The 24,952-nt window shown below is 56.8% G+C and overlaps 7 protein-coding genes across 7 annotated transcripts; 4 read left to right on the top strand and 3 right to left on the bottom strand.

Moving 5' to 3' along the window:
• Nucleotides 1-86: 86 nt before the first annotated feature.
• On the bottom strand, nt 87-1,656 carry EsH8_III_000405 (class I SAM-dependent methyltransferase; the record flags this gene model as incomplete). Its single annotated transcript, XM_083262130.1, has 7 exons — nt 87-537; nt 668-753; nt 846-903; nt 959-1,022; nt 1,091-1,108; nt 1,207-1,373; nt 1,457-1,656. 7 exons carry the CDS (start codon nt 1,654-1,656, stop codon nt 87-89), a joined length of 1,044 nt encoding a protein of 347 aa, XP_083122617.1.
• A 1,522-nt stretch (nt 1,657-3,178) lies between these two features.
• On the bottom strand, nt 3,179-6,612 carry EsH8_III_000404 (cation-translocating P-type ATPase; the record flags this gene model as incomplete). Its single annotated transcript, XM_083262129.1, has 4 exons — nt 3,179-4,120; nt 4,178-4,264; nt 4,336-6,034; nt 6,089-6,612. The coding sequence occupies 4 exons, from the start codon at nt 6,610-6,612 to the stop codon at nt 3,179-3,181; spliced, it is 3,252 nt and encodes a 1,083-aa protein (XP_083122616.1).
• A 2,969-nt stretch (nt 6,613-9,581) lies between these two features.
• On the top strand, nt 9,582-10,517 carry EsH8_III_000403 (uncharacterized protein; the record flags this gene model as incomplete). Its single annotated transcript, XM_083262128.1, has 2 exons — nt 9,582-9,862; nt 10,067-10,517. 2 exons carry the CDS (start codon nt 9,582-9,584, stop codon nt 10,515-10,517), a joined length of 732 nt encoding a protein of 243 aa, XP_083122615.1.
• Nucleotides 10,518-13,061: 2,544 nt separating this feature from the next.
• EsH8_III_000402 (uncharacterized protein) lies at nt 13,062-13,620 on the top strand (the record flags this gene model as incomplete). The annotated part of the gene is made up of 2 exons (XM_083262127.1): nt 13,062-13,367; nt 13,426-13,620. The coding sequence occupies 2 exons, from the start codon at nt 13,062-13,064 to the stop codon at nt 13,618-13,620; spliced, it is 501 nt and encodes a 166-aa protein (XP_083122614.1).
• A 602-nt stretch (nt 13,621-14,222) lies between these two features.
• EsH8_III_000401 (glycoside hydrolase superfamily) lies at nt 14,223-16,037 on the bottom strand (the record flags this gene model as incomplete). Its single annotated transcript, XM_083262126.1, has 1 exon — nt 14,223-16,037. The coding sequence occupies one exon, from the start codon at nt 16,035-16,037 to the stop codon at nt 14,223-14,225; it is 1,815 nt and encodes a 604-aa protein (XP_083122613.1).
• Nucleotides 16,038-16,850: 813 nt separating this feature from the next.
• On the top strand, nt 16,851-18,660 carry EsH8_III_000400 (uncharacterized protein; the record flags this gene model as incomplete). Its single annotated transcript, XM_083262125.1, has 4 exons — nt 16,851-17,068; nt 17,123-17,486; nt 17,562-18,172; nt 18,246-18,660. 4 exons carry the CDS (start codon nt 16,851-16,853, stop codon nt 18,658-18,660), a joined length of 1,608 nt encoding a protein of 535 aa, XP_083122612.1.
• A 2,046-nt stretch (nt 18,661-20,706) lies between these two features.
• On the top strand, nt 20,707-22,561 carry EsH8_III_000399 (uncharacterized protein; the record flags this gene model as incomplete). Its single annotated transcript, XM_083262124.1, has 2 exons — nt 20,707-21,792; nt 21,857-22,561. 2 exons carry the CDS (start codon nt 20,707-20,709, stop codon nt 22,559-22,561), a joined length of 1,791 nt encoding a protein of 596 aa, XP_083122611.1.
• Between the last annotated feature and the right edge of the window lie 2,391 nt (nt 22,562-24,952).

The following is a 24,952-nucleotide window of genomic DNA, read 5'->3' as shown; positions in this document are numbered from 1 at the left end:
TCCTTTATTTATTTATTTTTGTTCATTGCATCATTAATTCCCAGTCTATCTTTAACACAACATTATATACATAAAACTCTGCATCATTACGCCGGCTTTTGCCCAAACCACGAGTAAAACACGGCATACGCATGCACGTCCGGGTCGTGCAGGGCCTCCCTCACGCCCTCCATGAAATCCTCCACCTCGGCCTCGTCCATGCCGAGGCTGGCAAACGGCTTCACGGCCGCCGCCCCCAGGAGGTCCTCCGTAACCTGCCTCATCTGGGTGCCGACGAAGCGCAGGACCTCGCTGTCGGGGTTCCAGGGCCCGACGGGGATCTTGTACGCGCAGCCCTGGACGTTGACGAAGCCGGCCTGCTGCATCAGCCGCCCGATCCCGGGCGCCATCTGCACGTCGCAGCCCTGCTTCTGCATGGCCGTCTGCATGTGCGTCCAGAACTGGAGGAGCGGGAAGTCGGGCGGCATGGTGCCGTCGTCGCACGCGACGTTTGCGTTGAAGTCCTGGGCCTCGAACCAGCCCCCGGGCTTGAGGTGGCTTTGTGGGACGATGTCAGGCACAGTCAAGGCAAAAAAGAAAAGAAAAAAAATTGACGAAGAAAAAGAAAACATATATAAGAAAGGAGGGCGGGGGGGGGGGGGGGTTCTGTGTTTGCTTTGGGACTCACTCAAACGCTCGCTGCAGCACTGCGGGGGCATCGGCGATGAGGGGCATAAAGCACCGGGCGTGTATGAAGTCAAAGTTGTCGGTTATCTGTCGGCTCTCACGGTTCAGTAATCAGTAATTCTGACGCGGTGCGGGAATCCTCTACCCGGGGACCGTGTTGTCGGGGAGCCTGTTCATACCGGACTAATCCACTCGTCTGCCACGTCGTCTACCAACAGAGTGAGGTTGCTGGGGATCCTGTCCACTTTGAGCATGCATATCCGCGTACACACGTGCGGCTCGCTTCACTAACATGCTAGGCTGTATCGGGGACAAGTCTACTGCGACGACTTCAGCGCCGGGGAACCTGTCTGCCACTGGACGTTGATCATGAAGACTTAGCACTGGTGCAATATGAATTGTTTTTTTGACGGCATGTTCTCACCCTCAATTGCCCATATCCCTACACCCGGAAAATTAGCCTGTTTTCGCCCAAGGAAGAAGAGAAAAAAAGAAGAAAAAAAAATGACCGCATTTTAACATGCTGGTATCCCAACTAACCTATACCAGTGCCCAGATCAAGAATCTTTTGCGGGTGTTCTGGGATCGGGGCATGGAATAGCCGGTCCCTAGTAAGCAGGAGGATCATGTCATGCTTCATGTGTTCCCTCTCCTGCTCAATGGTGTCGTTGGGAATAGGGTATTTGCCTTCCCGATATCGATGATACCTGTCGCCCCAGTAAGCATGACGGCAAATGCGGTGCCCTGTGGCTCGTTGACCCGGACGCAGGCGTGGAGGGGCCAATTGTACCATCTGCCGTTGTAGTGCGAATGCTGCCTCACCGACGACGTCACGGACTTCCAGACATCAGGCTCATCACGGAACAGCAGCGAGTCGGCGTCGTCGTCCCCCATCCCCTCGTCGTCATCGTCCCGGAGGCTCGCGTAGCTGGATGCGGCGGCGAACCGGGCTTCGGGGGCGCCGTCGGCCGGGTCCGGGAATGCTGCCATTGTTTGCTAGCTGTGGCCTTGCTTGCCGGTGGGCGGATTCGCGCCTGAGGATTGGCGCTTTGCAGTCGGGCGTGTGAGCGGCATCGGCCGTCGTTGGGACTGGCGGTCAATTGTTCGGTGAGAGCACTCTGTACGGCGGGTCCTCGAAAGGGGCGGAGTAACCTCACAGACAAGGGGCCCATAGACGGTCAGGGAGGAGGAGACCGGAAAAATGACTAGTGTAGACGGCGGGCCTGGTTGGTTCCAGCAGTGTACCTAGTGTCTTTGGCTGGAGTAGTGTATACGGAGCATTCCACCACCCTGGATCCTCGACATTCATGAAGATCCAGTTTTTTTTGGTGCGAGAATGGGACTGGGAGCCGGGGAGGTTTACTTTGGTACACACAGCCCTTCTCAGCGAGCGACAGTTGTTTGTCACCCTGGACTTTTGGAGCAAATGCCCACAGTTTGAGTCCCGCGTTGCCTTCACGCCTTTAAGCAAACATGCCCCGGATCTGGCTAATCAATTACTAATCTACGAAGGAAAGGGGGTGGTCCTGGGCCAGACGGGCTCCGAAATCTTCTCTGGGGAGAGAAAGTATGGGGCCGACGGGATAACTGCCGGGTGACATCGGCAGTGCACGGCGCATGACCCGCACCCGGTGTCCGTTGTCAACTTGTGTGTTTTGCTCTCGCCGCATCGAGCAGGTATTTGATGTCATGCTCCTTTCCTGCGCAGGTGCGCGTTGTGCAGCTTACCCCCTGTAGCCCTTGTGCGACATCCTCTCATTCGACGGATAAAGCCCCAATAATCCGACGTGGCGCGGTTTTGCCGACTCCACAGCCACAACAGAAGCCACAACAGACACCGTTGACGGGTACGCTCTCCATCCCAGTACATAGCGGGAGGACGACCACGCATCTTCATGCTGGCTTTGCTCATGCCCTCACTGGCGCACGCGTAGACATGTAATTGGAAAATTCCTTGATGAGGTAAAGAAAGGAGTATTAGTGCTGTCTGTACGATCGATGTTGTCCGACCAGGCGAAATTCGACCTGATCGAGTCTAAATACATGCTGGTGACCAAAGAAAGAACAAGATGGTTGATGCAGTCAGGGGTTAAGGTGGCCCTGCTGCTTACATGCCACTGGGCTGCGTGTGTTGAATCCGCCCCAGTCCAGTTTCGAAGACAATCCAGAGAGGCGGCCTTTTTCTTACGATTTAGGTGCCTGGTCTCTAAACTTCCATAACCTTTCTCTCCCCAACCCTGACGTATGTTCCCTGAAAACATCCATCCCGTTGAAAAAAAGCCATCGCCGTCTTGGGGGCGATAGATTGTGTACCCCGTCGAGGCTAGGCCATGACAAACCAATTCAACTGCAGGATCTCTAACAGATGCCTAAACAGAAGAAATAACGACAGATAAAAGCAGTCTGGTGGTGCATTGGTGATGCAACGATTGGTCTGGTATCAGCCACGCGCGTGCTTCGAGGGAGACGAAAACGTCCAACCTCAACACGCTCGAAACCAGGGAACCTCTCTCTACTGGGCCTTTTCCATGGTCGTCTCGGCGGACACCCCCGCATCAAGGCGGCTGCCGGTGAAGTATCGTCCAAAGACGCGCTCTTCGACATCCCGCTCCTTCCAGGACTTGCCAAGACGTTTGCTGTCCAATTTACGGAAATACACCCGCTTGGCGAATTTCCACGTCTCGACCCCGGCGAAGAACAGAATGGCCGCAATGAAGACGATGGCCCACTCCCAGGTGATTGGGCTATGTTTGAAGACCACAGTGTTCAGGGTGGGAATGTAGAGCAAAGGGAACAAGGTGGCGAAGCCGAAGACGATGGCCCAGAAGAGGAACTGGTTCCTCCAGACGTCGAGCATCCACTGGGTGAGATAGCGCTTGGACCCAGGCTGCATACGAAAGAACGAACGTCTGGTGTCAACCATTTCCCACGCCAGGAAGAGGGCAAACCACGTCAGGCAAGCAAACGTGGTGGCTCTCGCGCGGAAGACCAGGTCGCACGATTCGGAATACGTCTCGTTGCATTTGTCGCCGAGGTTCCCGTTGCCGAACCCAAAAACCACAAGCACAAAGCTGGCCAGGCACAGGAGCGTGATCCAGAGCCCGTAGACGACCATGTCCGTCAGGAACTCGGTGGTGAAGATGCCGGCCTTGAGCGAGCGAGGAGGCCGCTGGAGGACATCGGGGACTGCGCGCTCGAACCCGAGACCCATGTCAGGGAGCCCGGAAGTCGCCATGATAATCCAGACGACCTGTACGGGAGCAAGAGGGAACACGGACAGTCCGGTCTTGTCCTTGAAGGCGAGGCCAACAAGGAGAGTGCCGGCCTGCGCCACGTTTTCGGCCAGGACGTGGAGGACAAACTTTTGGATGTTGTCGAAGATGCGGCGTCCTTCTTCGATAGCTGCCAGGATGGAGGCAAAGTTGTCGTCGGAAAGCACGATATCGGAAGCGTCCTAGAAGAGGTTGACATACTGCCCCAGAGAGTGTCATTATGAGGCTGCATTACGTACCTTGGCAACATCAGAACCAGCTACGCCCATCGCGATGCCGACATCAGCGCGGCGGAGCGAGGGAGAGTCGTTGACACCGTCACCAGTCTACGGGGCAAAAAGGGTTAGATGTAATCAAGAACGGCGTGGTACGCCGGGGGGAAGAATTGCTTGCTCACCATGGCACAGAACCGTCCGCGGCGGTGAAGAGCATCAATCATCCGGACCTTGGTGCTGGGGGCACATCTCGCGATAACCAGAGGCAAGACAGGAAGGGAGTCCACCTCATCGTCGCTAAGGGCGTCAAACTTTGTTGCAGTCATCACCATCGAATCCGCCACGTCTTTGGCCACAAGATGCATCCTGGAGGGGAGAATGCCAACTTCAATAGCGATGGCCTTGGCGGTTTCGGCATGATCACCAGTCAACATGTGCACCTCGATACCAGCCTCGTGGCATTGCCTTACGGCGGGTGCAGATTCGGGGCGGGGAGGATCATAGAGACCAACGAGGCCGCGGAAAACGAGATCGCACTCGATGGAAGTCCTGTCAACCCCGGTCTCGGGATCAGCCTTGACTTCGCCGGGCATGGGCTTGCTGGCGAGCGCGAGGACACGAAGGCCAAGGCTGGCCAGGGCCTGCATGTTCTGGAGGATCTCGTCGCGGAAACCCTCAAGATCGACAAGCTCGCCAGAAGCATCGGGTGTGTAGGTGGTGCAGCTCTCAATGACGCGTTCGACGGCACCCTTTGTAAAGGCGTGGTGAGACCCATCCCTGTTCTTCATGACGACTGACATGCGCTTGACGTCGGAATCAAATGGCAGCTCGGCAACGTCCATCCACTCTGAATTTTCGTCGCCGGTCAGAGCGACGCGATTCCAGCCAAATCGACTAGCGAGGACCTGAATGGCAACCTCGGTAGGGTCGCCACGAACGTCCCAGGCGCCCTCCTTGTTCTTGTTGACGGTGGCAAGATTGGCGAGACAAGCGACGTTTAAGAATTCCGAAAGACCAAAGCCAGAGTCGGGGCCGGAAGCGTGCTCGGCGGCCTTGATAATACGGCCACAGGCTTCCCCCGCCTTCTTGAGGTCAATGAGGCGCGGCGCAGAGGCGTGGAATCGAACATCCCCAGAAGTAGGGTCGAATGACGCAGTAGAGTTCTCGACGGTAAAGGTACCCTTCGAAGGTATCCAGGCGCCCCTCGCAACCATCTTTCCCTGAGTCAGAGTGCCAGTCTTGTCGGAGCAAATATCCGTAACGGCACCCAAGGCCTCGAGAGACTTGAGGTTGCGGACGACCACGTTCCTCTTCACCATTCGCTTGGTACCAGCAGCCATGGTGATCGTCAGAACGACCACCAAGCTGGCCGGGATCATCGAGAGACCCGTGGCCACCGCATATATGATGACTTCCTGGGAGGCGCGGAATCCGTTCGCGCCCAAAACGATGATGGCGCATACGACGGCGATAAGGAACAGTAAGACGGCAAGCTTGGACAGCTTCCTCTGCAGCGGTGTTCCGACATTCAGACCCAGGAAACGGCCAAAAGCGTCCGTGACAGTCAGCATGTAGGCCTCGAGATACCGATGGGGCTTGGCGGGCGCGTCGGGGTCTTTGCGGGTCTTCTTGGGCTCGCGTATCTTCGTTTCCTTTTGCCGGAGCTGGGCGGCGATGGCGCCGATCTCGGTAAAGGAACCGGTAGAAAACACAATACCTTTGGCGCGACCCTTCGTGACGCTCGAGGAGCTGTACGCCACATTGAGACGGTCACCGGGGCCAGTCGACGCCTCAAAGGTCGCGACTTCCTTCTTGCGGACGGGAAGAGACTCGCCCGTCAGGAGAGCCTCGTCTGTCTCGAAGTTGACTGTCTCGAAGACGCTGTAGGTATCTTATCAGCAGGTACCTCCGTCTAGAGCATGCTCCGGAGCTTACCGAATGTCAGCTGGAATGGTGTCGCCCGTTTTGAGCTCGACAAGGTCACCGGGAACTATATCAGAAGAGGCCACGGTCTGGGACTGCCCGTCACGAATAACGCGGGCAGTGGGCGAGCTCAACGATCGGAGAGAGTCCATGGTCTTTTCCGCGGAGTACTCCTGGAAGAACCCCACGACGATGTTCAAAAGAATCACGCCGGCGACAACGCCGCCCTCGATCCAAGATTTGATGCCGAAACTAACGGCCATGGCTAGGATGAGGACCAGGGTCATCGCGTTGGCAACCTGCGCGACGAGGATGCGTACAGGGGACACCTTCTGGGCCTCCCCGAGGTCGTTCTTACCATACTCCGCGAGTCGCCTGCGTGCTTCGTCGCTGGACAGGCCGTGGGTCGGCTCAGTCCTCAACTCGTCGACCACCTGAGCCAAGGTCAAGCAGTGAGCGGGCTGCGTCATGGGGCGGTTTGACTGCCCGCTGACGTGCCCCTCACTGGAGAACGGATTGGCCTTTTCGGACCCCATGATGAGAACGAGAAGAGAGCTTTAACAGACAGGCTTGGCGTGCCGAGTACTTGGCAGTCGTTGCCGAAGTGGTGTTGTTTGTTGATAGTTAATCGTTTTGGTAAAAGGCTCTTGTTGGTCTTCTCTTTCTATCTGGGGGTGGTGGTGAGCTGTCGCATGTATGCGGAAGCACAGACGACAACGCGGAGCAGGTCCTTGACAGACGCAAATTCCATGGAGTATATGAGCAAGATCTAGTTGTTAGACGTGGGCCTCCGTGGCGGGTTTGGGGAGGGGGGATTGAGTGCGATGTGACGACTCCAGTGATGGTGATGGAAGATTGGTATGTATGCCCGAGAAGAATATCGATGATGGGAACACAAGTCGACGCCTTGGCAAACAGGATTGTGAGAGTCAAGAGGCAAGACTTGGCAGGGATGGAGAGAGCGGTCGCCGTTATATGCATTGAAGGTCGCCAAGACCGCCAAGATACCGATCCAGATTTTCCAGCCAAGATTCCCACCTTGCCCAGCATTGTTATCAAAGCAGATCACGTAAGACTCTAATCGATGTCTTGGAGTGAGCCCGACAAAGCCTTGCGAAAGAAACAAACCAAAATCGTGCGTGCTATATTTTGTCGTCCCGGCACATTTGTTAAAGAGGTCGTCGCGGTATGCCTACTGTACATCTGTTACAAGCCGAGTACAACTAAACTAACCAAAGCTGATTCTGTGCAAAAGTGCCTCTCCTACTAGCCAAGTAGGCAGATACGTACATACTGGTTGTTTTGTTAGACGCATCCCCCGGATTTACGCAATATAGGCCAACGACGTCTTTGGAACCCATGCACCGCTGGCTGTCAAACCATACTAATTCTGTGGCATTTGCGGGGTGAGCAGGGGCCACCAGCGGCCAGCAGTTGTCACGGAGGGCTTGGGATGGGTATCAAGGCGAAGACCATATATGCACCGGGGCGGATCTATGACGAAGGGTTAGAACAAAGGTCAGCAGCCTGGCGAAGCTGGCACTCTCCGCGGGTGTGAGGAGACTTCCAAGCGCCAAAGTAAATTGCTTCAAGGTGTTTCTCAATCAAAGTTCCATGGGAAGACTTTGTTACTCATTGGCTTGCGGCTCTCCGGCGCCGTTAAGGTTTGTTCCGGTGAGCTTGGCTGGCGAAGAACGGGTAAGAGGCACTGGATGACGTTTTCGGAGGGCCAAACCAAGCCCGTAGAGGCCGGTGACCGCGGGGGTTTGATAACCCACAACCCTCTAACCCAAAAACAGTCGGTGCCGCCATACCACTAGCCACATTAGCCCGAGTTTAAAATATCGCCACGCCTGCACAGTCAGCAATGCATACAATCATTTATCTTGGACGCGATCTCTCGTCCCGCTTCTTCGCGCTGCGTCCTGTACGTAGACTCGACCCCCCAAGGGTCATCGTCCGTCCATTGGCTCGGAGTCTACCCTCCAGAGTTGTGACACTTCACAGAGACAGCAAGCTGTCTGCTGGTATATTATGGGGAACAAACGCGACGAAACGACGGCCCTTTGGTCACCACCTACCGTTGGGCCAGCGGGCCAAAAGGCACAATGTTCGGTCAAACCATGACATATGCTGGCAAATAGCGGTCTGGATCCTGGTTGGGCGGGGGGCCCAGGCTTGGCTGACCATTCGTCCCCCGCTACAAAGCGCCATTGGCCGTTCTTATCAACCTTACTTACTCCGTCCACGCTCTCCGGAGCGGGGGCCGAGTCGACCACCCGAATGGGCAGCGGCGCGGAACCCCATTCCAGCTCGGCTGGTTGAAGGGCTTTCAGCCGGTAGGCATACGTATCTTCATGATTTGACGAGGGCCGCTCCGTTCTGCGGCACAATAGAGGGCTACGCGTCATTCTTACTCTATGAAGTGCCCGTGCCGACCCAGCAATAGTAGCGCTTGCTTGATCAAGTATGTCCAGCGTTGCTGTCAGTCTCTGAAGGAGCAAGTCCCGGACCAGACTCGTTGATCCCCAGTTTTCCAAGGCAAAGGCTCCTGGGCCGGATGGACGCCGAAATTGTCTCCGGGGAGAGAAAGTGCGTGTGCCCGATGAGCGGTCTCAACCCGGCGCACGTGATCGGAGGGTTGCGGTCCAACGACCGGAGACCCGGCCGGATAATGGCCGAAGTCGTTCGGCGGCGCACGGCGCATGACGGGCAGGAGCATGACCCGCACCGGTGTCCGTCGTCAACCTGCATCTCGCCCACGCCGCATCGAGCAGGTATCTGGCATTATGTTCATTTTTTTCCTGCGCAGGACCAAAGATCCAAATGCGCACCTTGCCGCTTACACCCCCTGTAGCCCTTGTGCGGCACAGCTTCCCTCTTATTCGACGGATAAAGTCGCTGTACGTGACAGGACTCCCGGCCCAATAGTCCAACGTGGCGCAGCTTTGGCGAGATTGTCGACTCGCGACAACATACACCGCTGGCAGTTACACAGATGGGAAAGGACGAAAGAATTCACGTTCCGGGCTTGGCGAGTCCCCGACCCCTCTCGGGCGACCGCTCCACCAGGGCGAAGTGTAATAAGACGATAGCCCCAGACCGCCGAAGCCGGGCGACGACACAGCCTGGTAGAATCGCCAGACTTGGCCATTTGTCTCCTGCCCCAACGCGCCCTAGGCCATTCTCATCGATTTTCATCAATTTTACCCCGACTTTTCTTCACGCAGCAGGGGGCGGAGCACGAGGCCTCCACTCCCTACGGAGCGGGTCAGCCAAATGAATCGGTAGCGGCGCAATAGATCATATCAGCTCGGCCGATTGAAGGGTTTTCAGCCCGATAAATATCGGTCTCTTCATAAATCCCAAGAGCGCCACCCTGTTCTGCGGGCACGAGAGAGAGGGTCACGCGTCATCCTTACTCTCACCAAGGTGCTCGTGCCGATCCAGCAATAACAGCGCCTGCTTGATAGATACGTGACACGCGCGATCCACACTTCCCGCAATGCTGTTCTCGGCCTTTGCCCTCCTCGCCGCCGCCGTCGTGGGTCTCACGCCCGCCGCCGCGCAGTCGGCGAGCACGACGACGGAGAAGTCGACCGTGTGGCTGCCGCCGCGGTCCACCCGCGTCGGCGAGAACATTTACGCGTCCGTCATCACGGCCGCGCCGTCGTCGACCGAGTTCTTCCTGGCGTGCACCTCGGTGTGGCAGTCGGCGTCGGCGTGCTCGCAGTTCAACGGCGTCACGCTGACGTACGGCAACAACACCATGAAGATCGGCTTCAGGTACGTGCTTCCCCCGGGTTGCTGCCACCCATGCTCCATTTTTCCAGCGTTTCCCTGCCTTTTTCTATACATATGTGTGTGTATCTATATAAATGTATATACTTGGCGTGCTTCTCCGGTTTGCATTGGAGTTTGCCGTGCATATGAAATGTCTCCTAGCTTCCAGCGTCCGAACTATGAATCTCACATGCCCCCGCCCCTTAGATCCGAGTCTTTCGACTGCAAACGCGGCGACGCGGCGACGTGCTCCATCAGCGCGGCCAACGCGGCCGGCGCGCAGACGGTGCTCGCCAGCTCCGAGTCGGCGTCGTGGTTCACGGCCATCACCATCGTCGACGGCCACGACAAGCTCCGCAGCGCCAGGAGCAGCACTAGGAGCAGCACCGGCGGGGCCCTTCAGACGTCGACCAGCCAGGCCGCGGCAGCGACGTCGACGGCGAGCGGCGCCGGCATCTGCAAGCGCGCAAAGTCGGGCACCGGGGGCACCAGTGGCGACGCCGACTCTGCGAGCAGCGGCGGCAGCAGCAGCGCGACGAAGCCCAAGACCGGCAAGGACGGGGACGGGTGCTCTGCCGCAGATGGCGGGTTCGGCGGGCTGCCGTTGGTGATGGCGGGTGTTGCGGCCGTTGTTGGGGCCTTTATGACGATGTTCTAAAAATGAGGTCTTTTTTTGGGGGGGAAGGGGTTTTTTTTTCTTCATTTTTTTTCATTTTTTGCGCAAGATACCATGTAGTGACGACAATCATGACAATATGACAACATCACAAGATGAATCACCCACGTCTCATATGTCTTGTCGCGTGCTGGCCGAGGAGCGAAAGAACCAAAAGGCAAAATGGGGAGACGGCCGGTCAACCACAAAACACCACGAAAATAGCAACGCGCTGCTATTGATGGAGCTATTTCGTCCTGATCATTTGCGTCCACGTGCGCCCTGTCTGGCGTGCTAGTCAGCAGACGAGTTCGTCGCTACTTTCGAGGCTATATCCGGCCAGCGTTGCTTTCTTTTTGGCCATGCGACTATGAGCGGCGTTATTGACATGGTTCAGAGAGACAGAGGGAGAGAAGAAGCGAGTACGATGGACATCCCCGCTCCCCTCGCCCCCATCTTCCCACCAGCACATCCAAACCCGCCCAGGGATGGGCAAAGATTCAAACAATAATGAGACAGAATATGCCAATCCGGGAACGGACCCAAAAATACGTCGTGTCGCCCCCCTCCCGGCAGCGCTTAACCTTGGAGGGGGAGCGTTGAAAGCCCGTTTCAGGACCCCTGGGCGAGGTCGGCCAACCCATGGCATGGGGCTGGGCTAGCGGCGAAATAAGCACCTAGCGTCTCTACCTTGTTTTCTTAGTGCCCTGTCTTTCCGGGATAGCATGCTGCTCGGAGCTGGAGCGCCTAATAACCTAATAATCAGGGCAGGGCTGGGGTGGTGCTGCTGGTGCTGGTGGGTGGTGGGCGCCCTCATCCTCATCGACGGGCCGGCGGCGGTTTAATTAATCAGGTGCATCATTCTCCTCGGCGACGTCGCCCGCCGTCCTCGGGAGGACGTGTTCCCGTCCAAACACTTGGATGAAAAACTCAATGCCGCAGCCTCCCCCCCTCCCATCCCCGTTTGGCGTTTTCGCCGTCCCAGCGACAACTTCGTCAGAGCTGACGTCAAAAAGAGTTTCCCGACACAGGACGGATGGAGATGGGACGAAGTCGGCGTGGAGACCTATCGAGAGAGAACAGGGCAAGACGAACGGGACCGGACTTCGACGTCGTCTGGTTGCGGTGTTTGGGATCTCCAGGGGATCGCCGACACAGAGGATTTTCTCGAGCGGTCCTCGCACTTTGCATCGTCTGATGATCAATCATCGCATCCCCCCCGGCTCCCCGACAACATCAAGAGATAAAAATTAGTGAGAGGCCAAGAAAAAAAGAAAAAAAGAAACGAGGCATGACAGAAGTGGGCACGGACAGAGCTGATGCCGTTTGAATATCCCCTCCCCAACGTCTGAAGGTTAAGCTTGGCAGTAAGACCCAGGGGGTCGTGAAACCCCCCTTGGAGACGGCCGGTGGGGAAACCTTCGGAGCTTTTCCGCCAACGCCCAGCGCCCGCGAGGTTGCAAAGGTTGTCTCGTCTTGTCTCTTGGCGGCTGTCATTCGATGTCTGCAGGCACAATCGGTCCCGCAGCATCGTGCCGTGGGCACGCAGGCCAGGCAAGATCCGGGAAACCCTGGCTGACGCAGGAGAAAAAAGATGGCTATTGGACTTTTCGGGATACGAGGCCCGGCTGGTCTCGCTGGGCCAACAGCTGGCCCTCTCCTCCTCTCCGGAGCCCACCGCCGTCTCAACCCCGGCCCCTTTAGATCCCCCCGTTCTCGGCTCGCTACCAAATGTGCCAACAACCTCTACCCCCCGGTCCGCCTCCTCGAACTCCTCCTCGGAGCCTCAGAGGCCCCCAAAGAACGTCGCGGCAGACGCCCGTCCAGGGGTCCTCCCTGCCGCGCCGGCCAGATCTGGACGTAGGTTGGCTTCCCGATCGAGCCTAGCAGACGCAGCCGCAACGGCTTGGCAGCTTCATCGCACCCATGCGTCGCGAACTTCAGACTCCCCTTCACACGAGTGCGGCCTGCCCATTCTTGCCAGCCGGCGGCGCGTTCGCGACGTTGACGTCTCAAGCCGGCCGCTCGAACCCATGCCATCCCATGTTGCCGCCTGCAACCCGACTGATCTGGCCTGCGATGCTTGGGTCGTTCCGCAGCCCTGCGACTGTGCGCTGCGACGCCTGGGCGCTCGAGGGCCCAAGGGAGAGTGGAGGAACCAGAGGTATCACGACGGCGGAGCGCGGCGCGGCGTGACGAGATGGGCGTGGGGACAAACATCCGGTGCTGCAATGCAATAGCATCCTCCAGCTAATGCGAGGCCGCTCTGCAGATCGTCAAGATAATCTATAAAGATCGCCTCGATCTTCCTCTTGGGTTCCCGTCTCTTCTTTCCTCATCACGCTCACAATCATTAACAACCTTGTTTCTTCTTCTTCTCTTCTTCTTCCAAACAGCTGTGCTGTCTTCCATCTCTTCCAACGCAACTTGATCACTCATTCGATTAGTCCCGGGTTCATTTTATCCCCTCTTTCGTCTCTTACATCGACTACCAAACTTTTTTTTTTATACCTTAAAAAAAACCAACCCCCCCCACCCTTATTCAATATGAAGTTCTCTCTCATCGCCGTTGGCTTCGCCGCCCTCGCCGCCGCCGCCCCTCTCGGCGCCCGCCAGAACAACATCTTCTCCACCCAGACCTTCAACGACCTCTCCATCAGCGGCGGCACCGCCGGTAACGGCAAGCAGGAGGCCCTCGACAAGCTCGCCGGCCTCCCCACCGACCTGACCACCGTCAGCAAGGCCGACCTCGACTTCCTCAACAGCGTCAACCAGATCGCCAACAAGGCCGAGAAGGAGGCCTTCAACCCCGCCATCGAGGCCGCCACCGGCGACGAGCTCGACGCCCTCAAGGTTAGTGAACCCCCCAACCTCACTTCTCTCGACAGCAAGACTAACTGAGACAAAATAGGCCGGCAAGACCAAGAACAAGATCCTCAAGCTCACCGCCACCATGCTGAAGCTGCAGGCTCAGCAGGCCCAGGGCCAGGACGTCGCCGCCAAGATGGCCGACGAGCAGAAGAAGCTCGACAACAACATCGCCACGGACGAGGCCAACGCCGGCAACCCCTCCACCGCCCTCGACTTCGAGGCCAGCACCGCATAATCACCTTAATTCAGCGGGGCAGAGGAGGGGAGTAGGCATGAAACCCCACGACTCCTTCTTGGAGAAAAAGGTTGAAAGAAAAAAAAATTTGAGAGGGGGAGGAGAGTCGATGGTCATGAGATAACCACGAGTCGAAAGAGGGCGCTGTGTGCCCGCCCGGCTCGGATGACCTGATCAAGTGCTGGCCATGTAATTGTTATTGGGATGTGTCGGTCCGAGATAGTACACTCTAATAACTTTTAAGAGATAAAAAAAAAACCTTTCCAAACAAAAATTGGGTTCCTTATCTTGCATGTGACGAATAAACTCGGCAACTATAGAGCATAGCCTCTGCCAAGAAAGCAAAAGGCCGACCGGAACGCGGAACGGGGACTTGCCAAGACAATGATGAGCATATTTCAATATGATGTCTACACTTTAATGCAGAGTGGTGGGGCCCATCTTATAAGGCAGCGTCTAATGATATAACTACGAGCCCGTTGACTCTTACATTTCCCTCGTGCCACCTTTCTCACTTTATCTTTGTCTTTGACAAAGAAAACAGGTCTAGTATGTAAAGTCTTCTAATCATATACAGCGCCATCAAAGTGACAAGCGCTGCCTCAGGCCTTCTTCTCCTCCATGGCCTTCCAGCGCTGCCTCAACACATGCACGGCGCCCTTGGGCTTCCGGTCCCTCGTGAAGACGCCCTTCTTATTCCCGTCGACGCGGTGGATGCCCGAGGTGGTCTGGAAGTCGGCAAAGTTCCACACGTGCTCCCCGACCACGCCGTCCACGCGGTCGAAGACGCGGTGGAACATTTCGAGGAACCGCGACTGGTACTCCTCGCTCCACGGCGTGTCGCAGACCGAGTGCAACCCGGCCAGGGCCTCGGCGCCATACTCGGTCACGACGATGGGCTTGCCGTGCTTGGCCTGCCACCCCAGCAGGTCCCTCTCGAGCACCTGCTCGGCCGCCTCGAGGTCGCCCGTCTGCGAGTACCACCCGTAGTAGCGGTTCAGGCACACGACGTCGAACAGGTCCGTCACGCGGTCCAGCTCCAGCGTCGCGAAGCTCATGTTGGCGAAGCACACGGGCCGCGTCGCGTCGAGCCGCCGCGTCAGCGCCACCAGCGGCTCGAGGTACTCGCGCGCGCCCGGCTCGCCCGACGCCGGCTCGTTGGTCACGGTCCACATCACCACCGACGCGTGGTTCTTGTCGCGCGCCACGAGCTCCAGGATCGCCTGCGCGTGCGCCGCCTGCGTCTTGTCGCCGCACGCCTCGGGCGCGAACGTCGGCGGCGCCTTCTGCCCGAACATGCCCGCGATGATGCCCAGGTTGAGCCCGACGGCCGGCGTCTCGTTGATGACGACGACGCCGTGCCGGTCGGCGTACTCGAGGAACTCCTCGGCGTACGGGTAGTGCGACGTCCGGAACGAGTTGGCGCCCATCCACGCCATCAGCCTGAAGTCGTGCACCATGTACGCCGCGTCGAAGCCCTTGCCGCGGACCGGCGTGTCCTCGTGCTTGCCGAACCCCGTGAAGTAGAAGGGCGCGCCGTTGATGAGGAACTGGTTGCCCCTGACCTCGACGGTGCGCACGCCGAACGCCACCTCGTACGTGTCCTCGACGCCCTCCGCGCCGGGGCCCGACAGGATCTCGGCGCGGAGCTGGTACAGGTGCGCCGCCCCCGGCTGCCACAGGCGGGGCGCCTCGATGCTCAGGTGGCCCCGGGTGCCGGTCGTCTGGGCGACGATAGCCTCCTCCTCGTCGAGGACGGATATCCGCACCTTGTCATCGCCCACGGCCTGCGTCGTCTCGATCTCAAAGTCGACCCTGGCAGCGCCGTCGCCCTCGAGGCCCGTGACGACGGTCATGTCGCTGATGGAGATGGCCGGCTTCGAGTAGAGCCACACGGAGCGCGCCAGCCCCGCGTAGTTGAAGAAGTCGTGCTGGTAGTGCTGCTTCCGCTTGCCGCTCGCCAGCGTCTCGATCCTGCCGGGCGGGATCGTCTCCCAGGTGAGCTCGTTGCTCACGGCGACGGTGAGGCGGAACCGCTGGCCCGCGGGGACCGCGTCCGTGATGTCGGCCTCGAACGGCGTGTACCCGCCGACGTGCTCGGCGACGAGCCCGTCGTTGACGTAGACGCGCCCGTGGTGCGTCGCGGCGTCGAACCGCAGGAAGTACCGCTGGCCCGCGGCCCAGCTGCGCGGCACCGTGACCTGGCGCTGGTAGTAGACCCATCCGACGTGGCTTCGGATGCTCTCGTCGACAAAGATGTCGTTGTAGCTGGCGGGCACGGGCACCTGGAGCGTGGGCGGCAGGGGCCTCGTCCACGGCGAGTCGGCTTCGATGTCGGTCGAGGTGGCGACGGCGAAGTTCCAGATGCCGTCCAGAGAGACGAGCTCTCGGGCAGAGTTTGCCTGCGGCTTGAGCATGTTTGGTGTTTAGGAGGGGGTCGTTCGGTGGATGGTGTGTTGAGGGGAACTTGGTGGAGAGGTTACGGTGGTGAAGGCCAGCACCATGCGCGCAAGCAGTTTGCTGTGTGTGTGTGTTCCTTCTGATGTCGTCTTTTGCCTGCGAAACGTATGAGGCTGCTTGGCGATTGAACGGTCGGATGTCTTGCCTTGGTGCTGGTAGACGAACGAACGGCGAGGAATTCAATCGCGGCATCTGCATCCGTCCAAAAGACGTGCTTCGCTGCCGTGGTCAATTGCCGCTCCAGGGGTTGACAGACCCCGCCACCTCGGCTGCCCACTTCGGCGGCCCCCTCTGATCCGATGCCGCTCTCTTGGCTTCTGGGGAAGGACCCGCTGCCTATCTTCTGGAAATACTGCTGAAACCGCTGCCGGCGGTGATATCGTTGGGGTTGGAGAGCAGATATGGGGTTCTTCAGCTGGGTTTTGCGGGGGAGAAGTGGGGGACCGAGCTTGGGCCTTGGGGGAATTGCGGGGGACGATCTGGGGAGCATGAGCTGTAACCCAAGACTGGGCTTGGCGTGGGACGCGATGCTTGTGCCAGTTTGCAGTCTGCGTGTGTTGAATGCCCGTGGTATCTGGTGTAGTTGGGATAGATATTTAAAATGTCCCCGGTGTCCAGTCCAGCTGGTTAAACTCACCACCAGCCTGCCAGACTCTATTTAATAGCATGAGCAGAGTTTAATCCTAACTCTCTCTGCTTTTCCTCCCGAAGCAGTCAGCCCGGTTTCCGTTTGTTGGGTGTTAGCTGTTTAATAGCTGAGAATAGGGGGCATGGCAGAACAACACCAGATGAAGCCGTCCGTCGAGGCGGTTGAGACTGCCGACCCGGATGGCTTTCGTCAAGAGACGGCCCCCGTTGAGCACCCCTGGAAGGCCATTCGGTCGCACCCCAAGGTGATTCTGTACGCCTTGCTGGCCAACATTGGCCCGCTCATGTTTGGCTATGACTTTGTCATTGTCGGCTCCGTGTCGGCTCTACCCAAGTTTCGGTAAGATGATCCCCGTATAGAAGTTACTGGCTGGGGTTGCCTGACTATCAGCAGAGAGGATTTTGGCCAGGGCGTTGGCCAGGCATCCATCCTCCCCGCCCTCTGGTTGGGATTGTGGAATGGCCTGGTTCAAGCCGGTGCCGCGGCAGGCTCTGTCGGTGCCGGTTGGTTCCAAGACCGCTTCGGGCGCCGTGCGACCTTTGTTGTCGGAGGCCTGCTGGGCTTGATCGGGACAGTGGCGTCGTACACTTCCAGCATGCCGGGGAGAGTCATGGACCGGAGAGTGGTCTTTCTGTTTGCAAAGATCATCATCGGTATGGGATGTGGCTCTCTCATGTCCGTCTGCCAGACGTACATCTCAGAGATTGCGCCCAAAAACCTCAGAGGCGTTGTTCTCGGCTTTTACGGGTTCAATATCGTAAGTGATGCCATCCCTCCCCCTTAACCCGTGTCGGTTGTCGCGCCTCCGAATCGCTAATGACGGAACGTTCAGTCTCTTGGGCACCTTGCGGCTGTCGCGATAGTCTTTACGCAAGTCGGCATCCAGACCGCCGATTCGTACCGGATACCATTTGCAACGCAGTGGGCTTTTGGGGGCGTGGCGCTCATCGTGGCGTTTCTGATACCCGAAAGTCCCGTCTGGCTAGTTTCTCGAGATTGCATCGAAAAGGCCGAAAAGTCTCTGAAGAAGCTGGGAATGGGCGGCGGCCAAAACATGCTCCAGGGCATCCAAGCCACGTTGGCACACGAGAGCGAGGAAACAGCCGAGGCCCAGGGCCAGCCCACGTACCGCGAGTGCTTCCAGGGGGTAAACCTCCGCCGGACTCGCATCATCATCCTCCTCAACATTCTCCAGCAGTTTGTCGGCATGGCCCTGTTGGTGAACGGCGCCTACTTCCTCATCATGGCCGGCATGTCGGCGCGCTACTCCCTCATGGTCACCCTGATAGGCGTCGCCTCCAACATGGTGGCGGGCGCCGTTTCGTGGTACACGATCCCGAAATATGGGAGAAGGACCATGATTCTCATCAGCATTGTTCTCGATGGTGTGACTTGGCTGTCGATGGGTATTGCGGCCTGCTTCAAGTCGTCTGCGGCTCAATGGTGAGATCCACCCACCGATATGTTCAAAATTCCACGAGGACGGTTATGCTAATAGTTACTTTTTCTGTTATAGGTACGTCGGCGTCGCTCTCCTGCTCTTTAGCTTCTTCAACAGCTTTGGAGTCGCAAGTGCGGTGCCAGTCATCGTCTCGGAGATCTCCTGCGTTCGGCTCCGATCCAAGTCTGGTGGCATTGGCCTCGCCGCCCAGTCCGTCGGAGCGTGGCTGTTCGGCTTCTTCACTCCGTACATGTACAACACCGACGAGGCGAACTGGGGCGGGAAAATCGGCTTCTTCTTTGCGGGGACGAGCTTGCTGGCCTTCGCCGTCACATGGTTAGAGGTGCCCGAGACGATGGGGAGGACCCATGCCGATCTTGACTACCTGTTTGAATCGAGGACAAAGGCGTGGGCATTTTCCAAGACTGCGGTCCCAGAAGTCCAGAATACGGAGGATGATTTGAAGGGGCTTGGCGGAGAGAAGTTCTAGGCCAATGATAATGCGACGTTGCCACGTCCTGCTACTGTCGGTCGTGCTGAGGTAGTGAAGGCCAATAATCACCTTTCTCGTACACTTGTGGCCTTGCCGGTCGTTCCTTGCGTGTGATACCATTCATGGTCATGGCTACGGAGGTGCCTCGCAAAAGTGTGACCAGGTTGAGCAGTGCCACAGCTGGGGCATCTTGCAGAGTACTTTATCGATACGCACACAGCTTATAGGAGATGACCCCTAACCGATGTGTCCCTTGTAGGTTGGCTCGAGCGTTCAATATGGTATTCTCGTTTGTTACGTGGAGTAACCTGTCCTCCTTGTATCTTTACTATGGGCCTGGAGATATTCCATGTCTATGGCTGGTGTCCCGGTCAAGACTTTCGCGAGGCACCTCCGTAGCAGAGGCTTGGCCCGAAGCACAATCCCCAGTGTCATAGCCACGGCCGAGGGAAAATCTGCCTTGGGGAGGAATGGAAATGATAGCTCGGTGCTTTCACCCTGCCCTTTACACAATCTGCTCCATCACGGTGAATTCCCTACCGAGACCCGCTTCGGTGATAACATCAGCGACATCCGTACCGGCATTTGACTCGTTGACGTAACCTTTGCAATAATCAGTCTTGCAATTTCCTTGGTTCGGGTCAGGGCCAGACCATGCACGACATCCACTCTGAAGCGTCGGCTCTTGCGGCCCGCATTTCAGGGCTCAAAGTTTTTTGCCCAGTCGGCGAAAACCCACCCACACCCACCCAAACCCACCATTACAACCCACCACAAAAGTTGCAGAACAATGATAAAGTTACCATGGCCTGCTCGAACTCAACAACATCCTTACAGCTCTTCAAGAGCTTATCCCCGATGGCACAATTGGCTAGCGCGTCAGACTGTTAATCTGGAGGTTGGTGGTTCGAGCCCACCTCGGGGAGATTCAATGGTTAAATCCCATCAAGGATTCATTTTTTGCGGGTTTGGAGACGTCTTCTATGCGGCGTCATGAATCTTTGTCGGGGATTTTCTTTTGTTTCCTTACTTCCCCTCCCCTTTTCGGTTGAAGGAGGGTGGGATGAGAATGGTATTGATAGGTGGCCGGTGTCGGCCCAATCAACTCTTTAACCAATCCGGCCTCAACGTTCAAAGGGTTCTTTTGGTTGCATTATGCTGGCTTTGGCTTGTGATATCAAGGGTCTTTTCTTATTTTTATTTTTATTGCTTCAACAGACGTTTGAGCCAGTGAGGATGTCTTTCGCCAACAGTTACCGAGTACCTGCAGACAAATCTCATCATTCTTACTTTGACCGCCTCTTTGTTTTTTCTTCTCCGACCCGCCTGTCATCAGAGTCGTCACGAAGCAGGATCTAAGACATGGAGTGGAGCTAGCGCCATCTTCAAGGGTGGTTCGGCTCTGGGCTCGAGCCTCCATCAAGCTCCAGCCGTCGGCGTATTTCCACTCGGGAATCGCCAGGATTGAACTAGCACAGCTGTCATTTTTCGTTATTCATTGGTGTGTTCGACAACTCAGCAAAGGCGCCAGGTCTCAGCCTCAGCCAACCGTCCACTCATAGCTTGCCTACCGTCCACCAGCGGTCGATCGCGTGGCTTCGCAGGAATCGTAGCCGGCCTGGCTGAAGCCGGCGGGGCCCGCGTGCGGAGGTATGGAACGGGGGTATCCTTACCGCACTAGCCTCCAATCTCCCGCCGCGCGACTCGACCACGACTCGATTACCACGTCTGGAAACTCTTTCGTCCCAAGTATCCAGGTTTCTTTTGCTTGCTGCCTGTGTTTTGGTGTATGTGTGGAGATGCAATCGGTTGTCCGCGGGCGGCCGTCACCCGAGCTCCGCGGGAGCGCGCAGTTTGGACGGTGTAAGAATGGGACGAAAGGGACGGACGGCAAGCCCAGTCCGAATGCGGTTCTCGGGTTTAGCTTGCGTGCCGGCTTCGACAATATAAGGGTAGTGTAGCCATCTGGAACGATGCGTCGTACAGGCTGGCACTGGCTTCGACGTTATGGCGCTACCATACTCACAAGCAGCATCGACCAAAATGTCGGACACGGTACTATCTGGGAGGTCGTTGGGTGACGAGAAGGCCGCAAATCTCTTTTCGTTATCTTATGTCCCGCTTCTCGTCGCAGCAGGACTTCTGGTCTACGTCCTCTACAAATGGGCTCTTCCCAAACCGATCCCCGGCGTGCCTCACAATGAGGCAGCCACGCATAGCCTTTTGGGCGACATCCCCTCCCTGCAAGAGGGGATGCACCGCACGGGCGAATTCAACCTGTGGCTGCTAGAGCAGGCGGACAAGTTCAAATCGCCTCTCTTCCAGCTCTTCATCCGCCCCCTCGGGAAGCCGATGCTGGTTCTGACAGACTTCAGGGAGGCCCAGGACATCCTCATGCGGCGCAAGGAGTTTGACCGGTCTTTTCTCACCGCCGACCTGCTCCAAGGGGCGGGACCGAAACACCACATCAACATGAAGACGGACGGCGAGTGGAAGCAGCACCGCAGGCTCCTCCAGGACCTCATGTCCCCGCAGTTTCTGAACGAAGTGGCTGGTCCCTCGGTCTACTCCGGCGTGCTGAGGCTCGTCCAGCTGTGGAACGACAAGGCCAGCATAGCCGACGGCCGGCCCTTCTCTGCGGAACAGGATATCTACTACGGCGCCTTGGACGCCGTCATGGCTTTCACTTTCGGCGGCAGCTTTTCCAGTAGTGCGATTCAACCGACGTTGGACCTTGTTAAAGGACTGGGCGAGGAGGACATCAAGCGCCTTCGGTGTGCCTCGATTACAGGCGGAGACAGGCCACTAGATTTTCCCGAAGGCAATTGCGATGAGAAGATCACGGCGACGCTTGACGTAGCAAACTCGATTGGGTATCTGCAAGGGTCGCCTATGCCGAGGCTTAAATGGTGGTTTGTCAAGAGGATGCCCGCCATACGCCGAGCTCTCGAAATGAAGAAGATGCTCGTCCGTGAGGAGATCCTGAAGGCCTTGAAGAGATTGGAAGAAGTGGGCCACGAGGAGTCAAGGGCTTTGTCTGCTGTCGAGTTGATCGTACTGCGGGAGAAGAAGCTTGCGGGCAATGAGGGCAGGGCGCCGGACTTCTTCTCTATGACGATGATCGACGAGGTAAGTAACGGATCATCTGCATCGGCCCTTGGTTGCGTTATCTGATTATCTAACGTCTGGATAGGTCTTTGGTGTGGTCGTCGCGGGGCATGACACGACCAGCACTACGATGTGCTGGGGCGTCAAGCTCCTGGCCGATAACCCTCAAACGCAGACAAAGTTGCGCGAAGCCCTCCGAAACGCTTTCGCTGACGCCGCCGCCGAGAACCGCAACCCTACCATCAAGGAGATTACGGGAACCAAGATCCCTTACCTGGACGCTGTCATGGAGGAAATCCTGCGCCGCGGTGGCGCCACGGCGTTGGTCGACCGCGAAGCCATGGTCGACACCGAGCTCCTGGGCCATCACGTTCCCAAGGGCACGCTCGTGCTGTTGCCGAGTCGAGGGCCCAGCATGCTGAAGCCCGCCATCGGCATTGACGAGTGGAAGCGGAGCAAGAGCAGCCAGAATGCAAAGCCTCGTGCCTGGGATGACGCGGACATTGGGCAGTTCAAGCCGGAGCGCTGGCTCGTCGCCTCCAACGATTCTCCGGACGGTGCCGAGTTTGACCAACAGGCGGGGCCCCAGCTTGCGTTCGGCCTCGGAACCCGTGGCTGCTTCGGACGGCGTCTGGCGTACTTGGAGTTGCGGCTTTTTGTGACATTGTTTGTGTGGAACTTCGAGCTGCTGCCGTGCCCAGAGGAACTCTCCGGCTATGGGGGTATGGAAAGTCTCACGTATAAGCCAAAGGACTGCTATGTGCGCCTGTCGGCCCTGGGAAAGGCTTAGAGATAGCATAGCATAGCATGCATAGCATTGATAATTATCCACAGTTAAGGACAAAAACCCCTACTCTCTTATGGAACTGAATTCTTGCATCGTGTGCCGACCCGAGCCAAAATACTAGAACACGTTAATGTGCACAGACAACCCGAATGAGACCAAGAGCATCATAATAGGTTTCATCCAAGAAACGATATTGAGGGGGTGCTACGTTATCATATGCTTCTTCTGAGATTAGAGCCGGTTGCTTTCATCTTTCTTTTGCTGTACACAAGGCGGTTGATGGTCCGTTCGTCATTCAACTAAATAATGTGACATGATCTGACGTTGGAATTAGGGAAAGCGGACACATTACTTAGCGGAGTGCTTTGTTGTTTCCCACGCAATCCAGGTTGACAACACCCCAGCCAACGCCACAAAAGAAGCCCCTGCGGTATAAGCTGTTGCCCAGTCCCCATGGATTACTCTGGCGGCCAATATCATGATGCAGAATGCCGTTGTGCTCACGGCCAAGAGGATCCTGAAACCCATGTTGAAATTGGGCCGTTCTGAGACGCGGAAACCTGTAAGCTCGATCTGTGCCACGCTATGAATGACAGTACCCCGCGGCATTATATCTCTTATTCAAATATTAGTTCATCTGCAACGACCTCGAATAGTCCAGAGGTATGTCTACATACCTGGAGGAGTAGATCCATTCGTCGCTGAGGAGATTATTTCCCCTGGCTAACCTAGGATCATCTAGCACCAACGGCCAGACTGATATCATCTCCAGCTTCGAAATTTTCCTCAACCTCTCTACCTGATCTTCTGCTCCACACGGAGATCCTGGCTCCTCAGGAGCCTCGAGCCTCATTTCAGAACATGCATCTGAATGGTATACATGGTCCTTCGCAGTGTTGAGGTAGCATACCATGTCGTAATGGTCCAGCATGATGGGCTCTGTAGCAAGTTTTCCAAACTCATTAGCCTGTCTCTGGAGTTGCGCTAGCTCTGTTGCAGTATCCAGTAGTTCAAATTGGCCGTGAAATGCTGCTTTGGACGAACGATGTTGACCGACGAGCCGAACCTGGGAGAGTTTAGCTTCAAAACTGCCTTGACCAGAGTAGAGGCCATACCGGTGCACTCACCTTCACCAGATCAAGATTTACGGAAGAGAACCAACGTCTCAAGAACGGCCGGTGCTGGTGCACGGCTCCCCGGATGGTTGTCCATTGGCTAACCGGGCCCGAACTGTCGCCGAGTCGGATTGGCCGGACCACGGCGTTGTTCGGCTTTCCCGTGCAAAGCAAAATAAACGGGGCTGCATCAAACAGAGGTTCAAGTATCGCCTTGATCCCTTCCAGTCGCAGAGTTACCGGGGTTGGGGGCGGGGGTTGAACTTTGAATTTGAACGGATTCCGTCGGCGAGCCGTGCCTTGGGTGCCGGGGGTCGTTTCCGTCGCCGACGATCTGGCTGTGTCCAGAGGAACCTCGTCGAAAGCAGGGTCAGCACTACGCCTATTTCGTGTCGATCGAACTTCAGAAATCACTTGTTGCTTAAGCGACTCGATGTAACGTGAAACACTACCAGGACGGTACTCCGGTTTGATGCCAGACCGGTTTCTTCTGGGAGAAACTGTCATTTCGAGGCCGCGAATCCGCGAAGTGTCTTCAGCGACCGGCAGTTCAAGTCTCAAGTAAGAGCGAGAAGACAGGGGAATGATCCGGGCCATCAAATCCTTACCGAATTTAATGTACCTCAGCTCAACCGGTTGGATGCGTTCAGCAAAGGCTTGACTTCGCTTGCCAACCCCACTAAGCGCGACAGTTCCTGTCTCCTCATCTTGAAACTCATCAGTGATTGGTTGTATATGAGCAGCTGGAGGTAAAGTTGGTGACATTGAAAGATTCGTGGCAAAAACCATGTTGTGGAACGATTCTTCAAGTAGGTTGGCAAGTAAGATAGATAGTGTGAACCCAAAAGACATGAAATACGCGGTTTAAATGGGCAGTTGATGGGACTCCTTGACTCCGCGGTAATCGAGAGTCAGCCTACTGTGCCGCCCATGCGTGCGTTGGCAGAACGGCATTATATGACCATCCATCATTGGTTCTGCTGAAACTTCGGTATGCAGACGAGCTCAGCCTGCCTCATGGACCGTCCCGTGGCGTGGAGATCAGGCTGCCTACCTTGGCCAATGTTAACATGAACCCAACCAACGGTTATGAGAGACGAATCGGGCCTGAGTTTGCCAAGACACATGTAACATTCGCTGCTCATGAGAGTAGGCTCGGGGATGGGATTTCTTGTGACTTTTTTACATTACATATATTACAGTTAGACACCTAGTAATTATTCAAGTCATGCAATTTGATCAGCTCGCTGATCTCAGCCGATGCTGTACACCTTGTCCG

This window comes from Colletotrichum jinshuiense, chromosome 3, assembly GCF_051148585.1.
Source record: "Colletotrichum jinshuiense chromosome 3, complete sequence".
NCBI lineage: Eukaryota > Fungi > Ascomycota > Sordariomycetes > Glomerellales > Glomerellaceae > Colletotrichum > Colletotrichum jinshuiense.
Note: the sequence above shows the minus strand (reverse complement) of the source record. Positions and strands in the feature narration are given on the sequence as shown.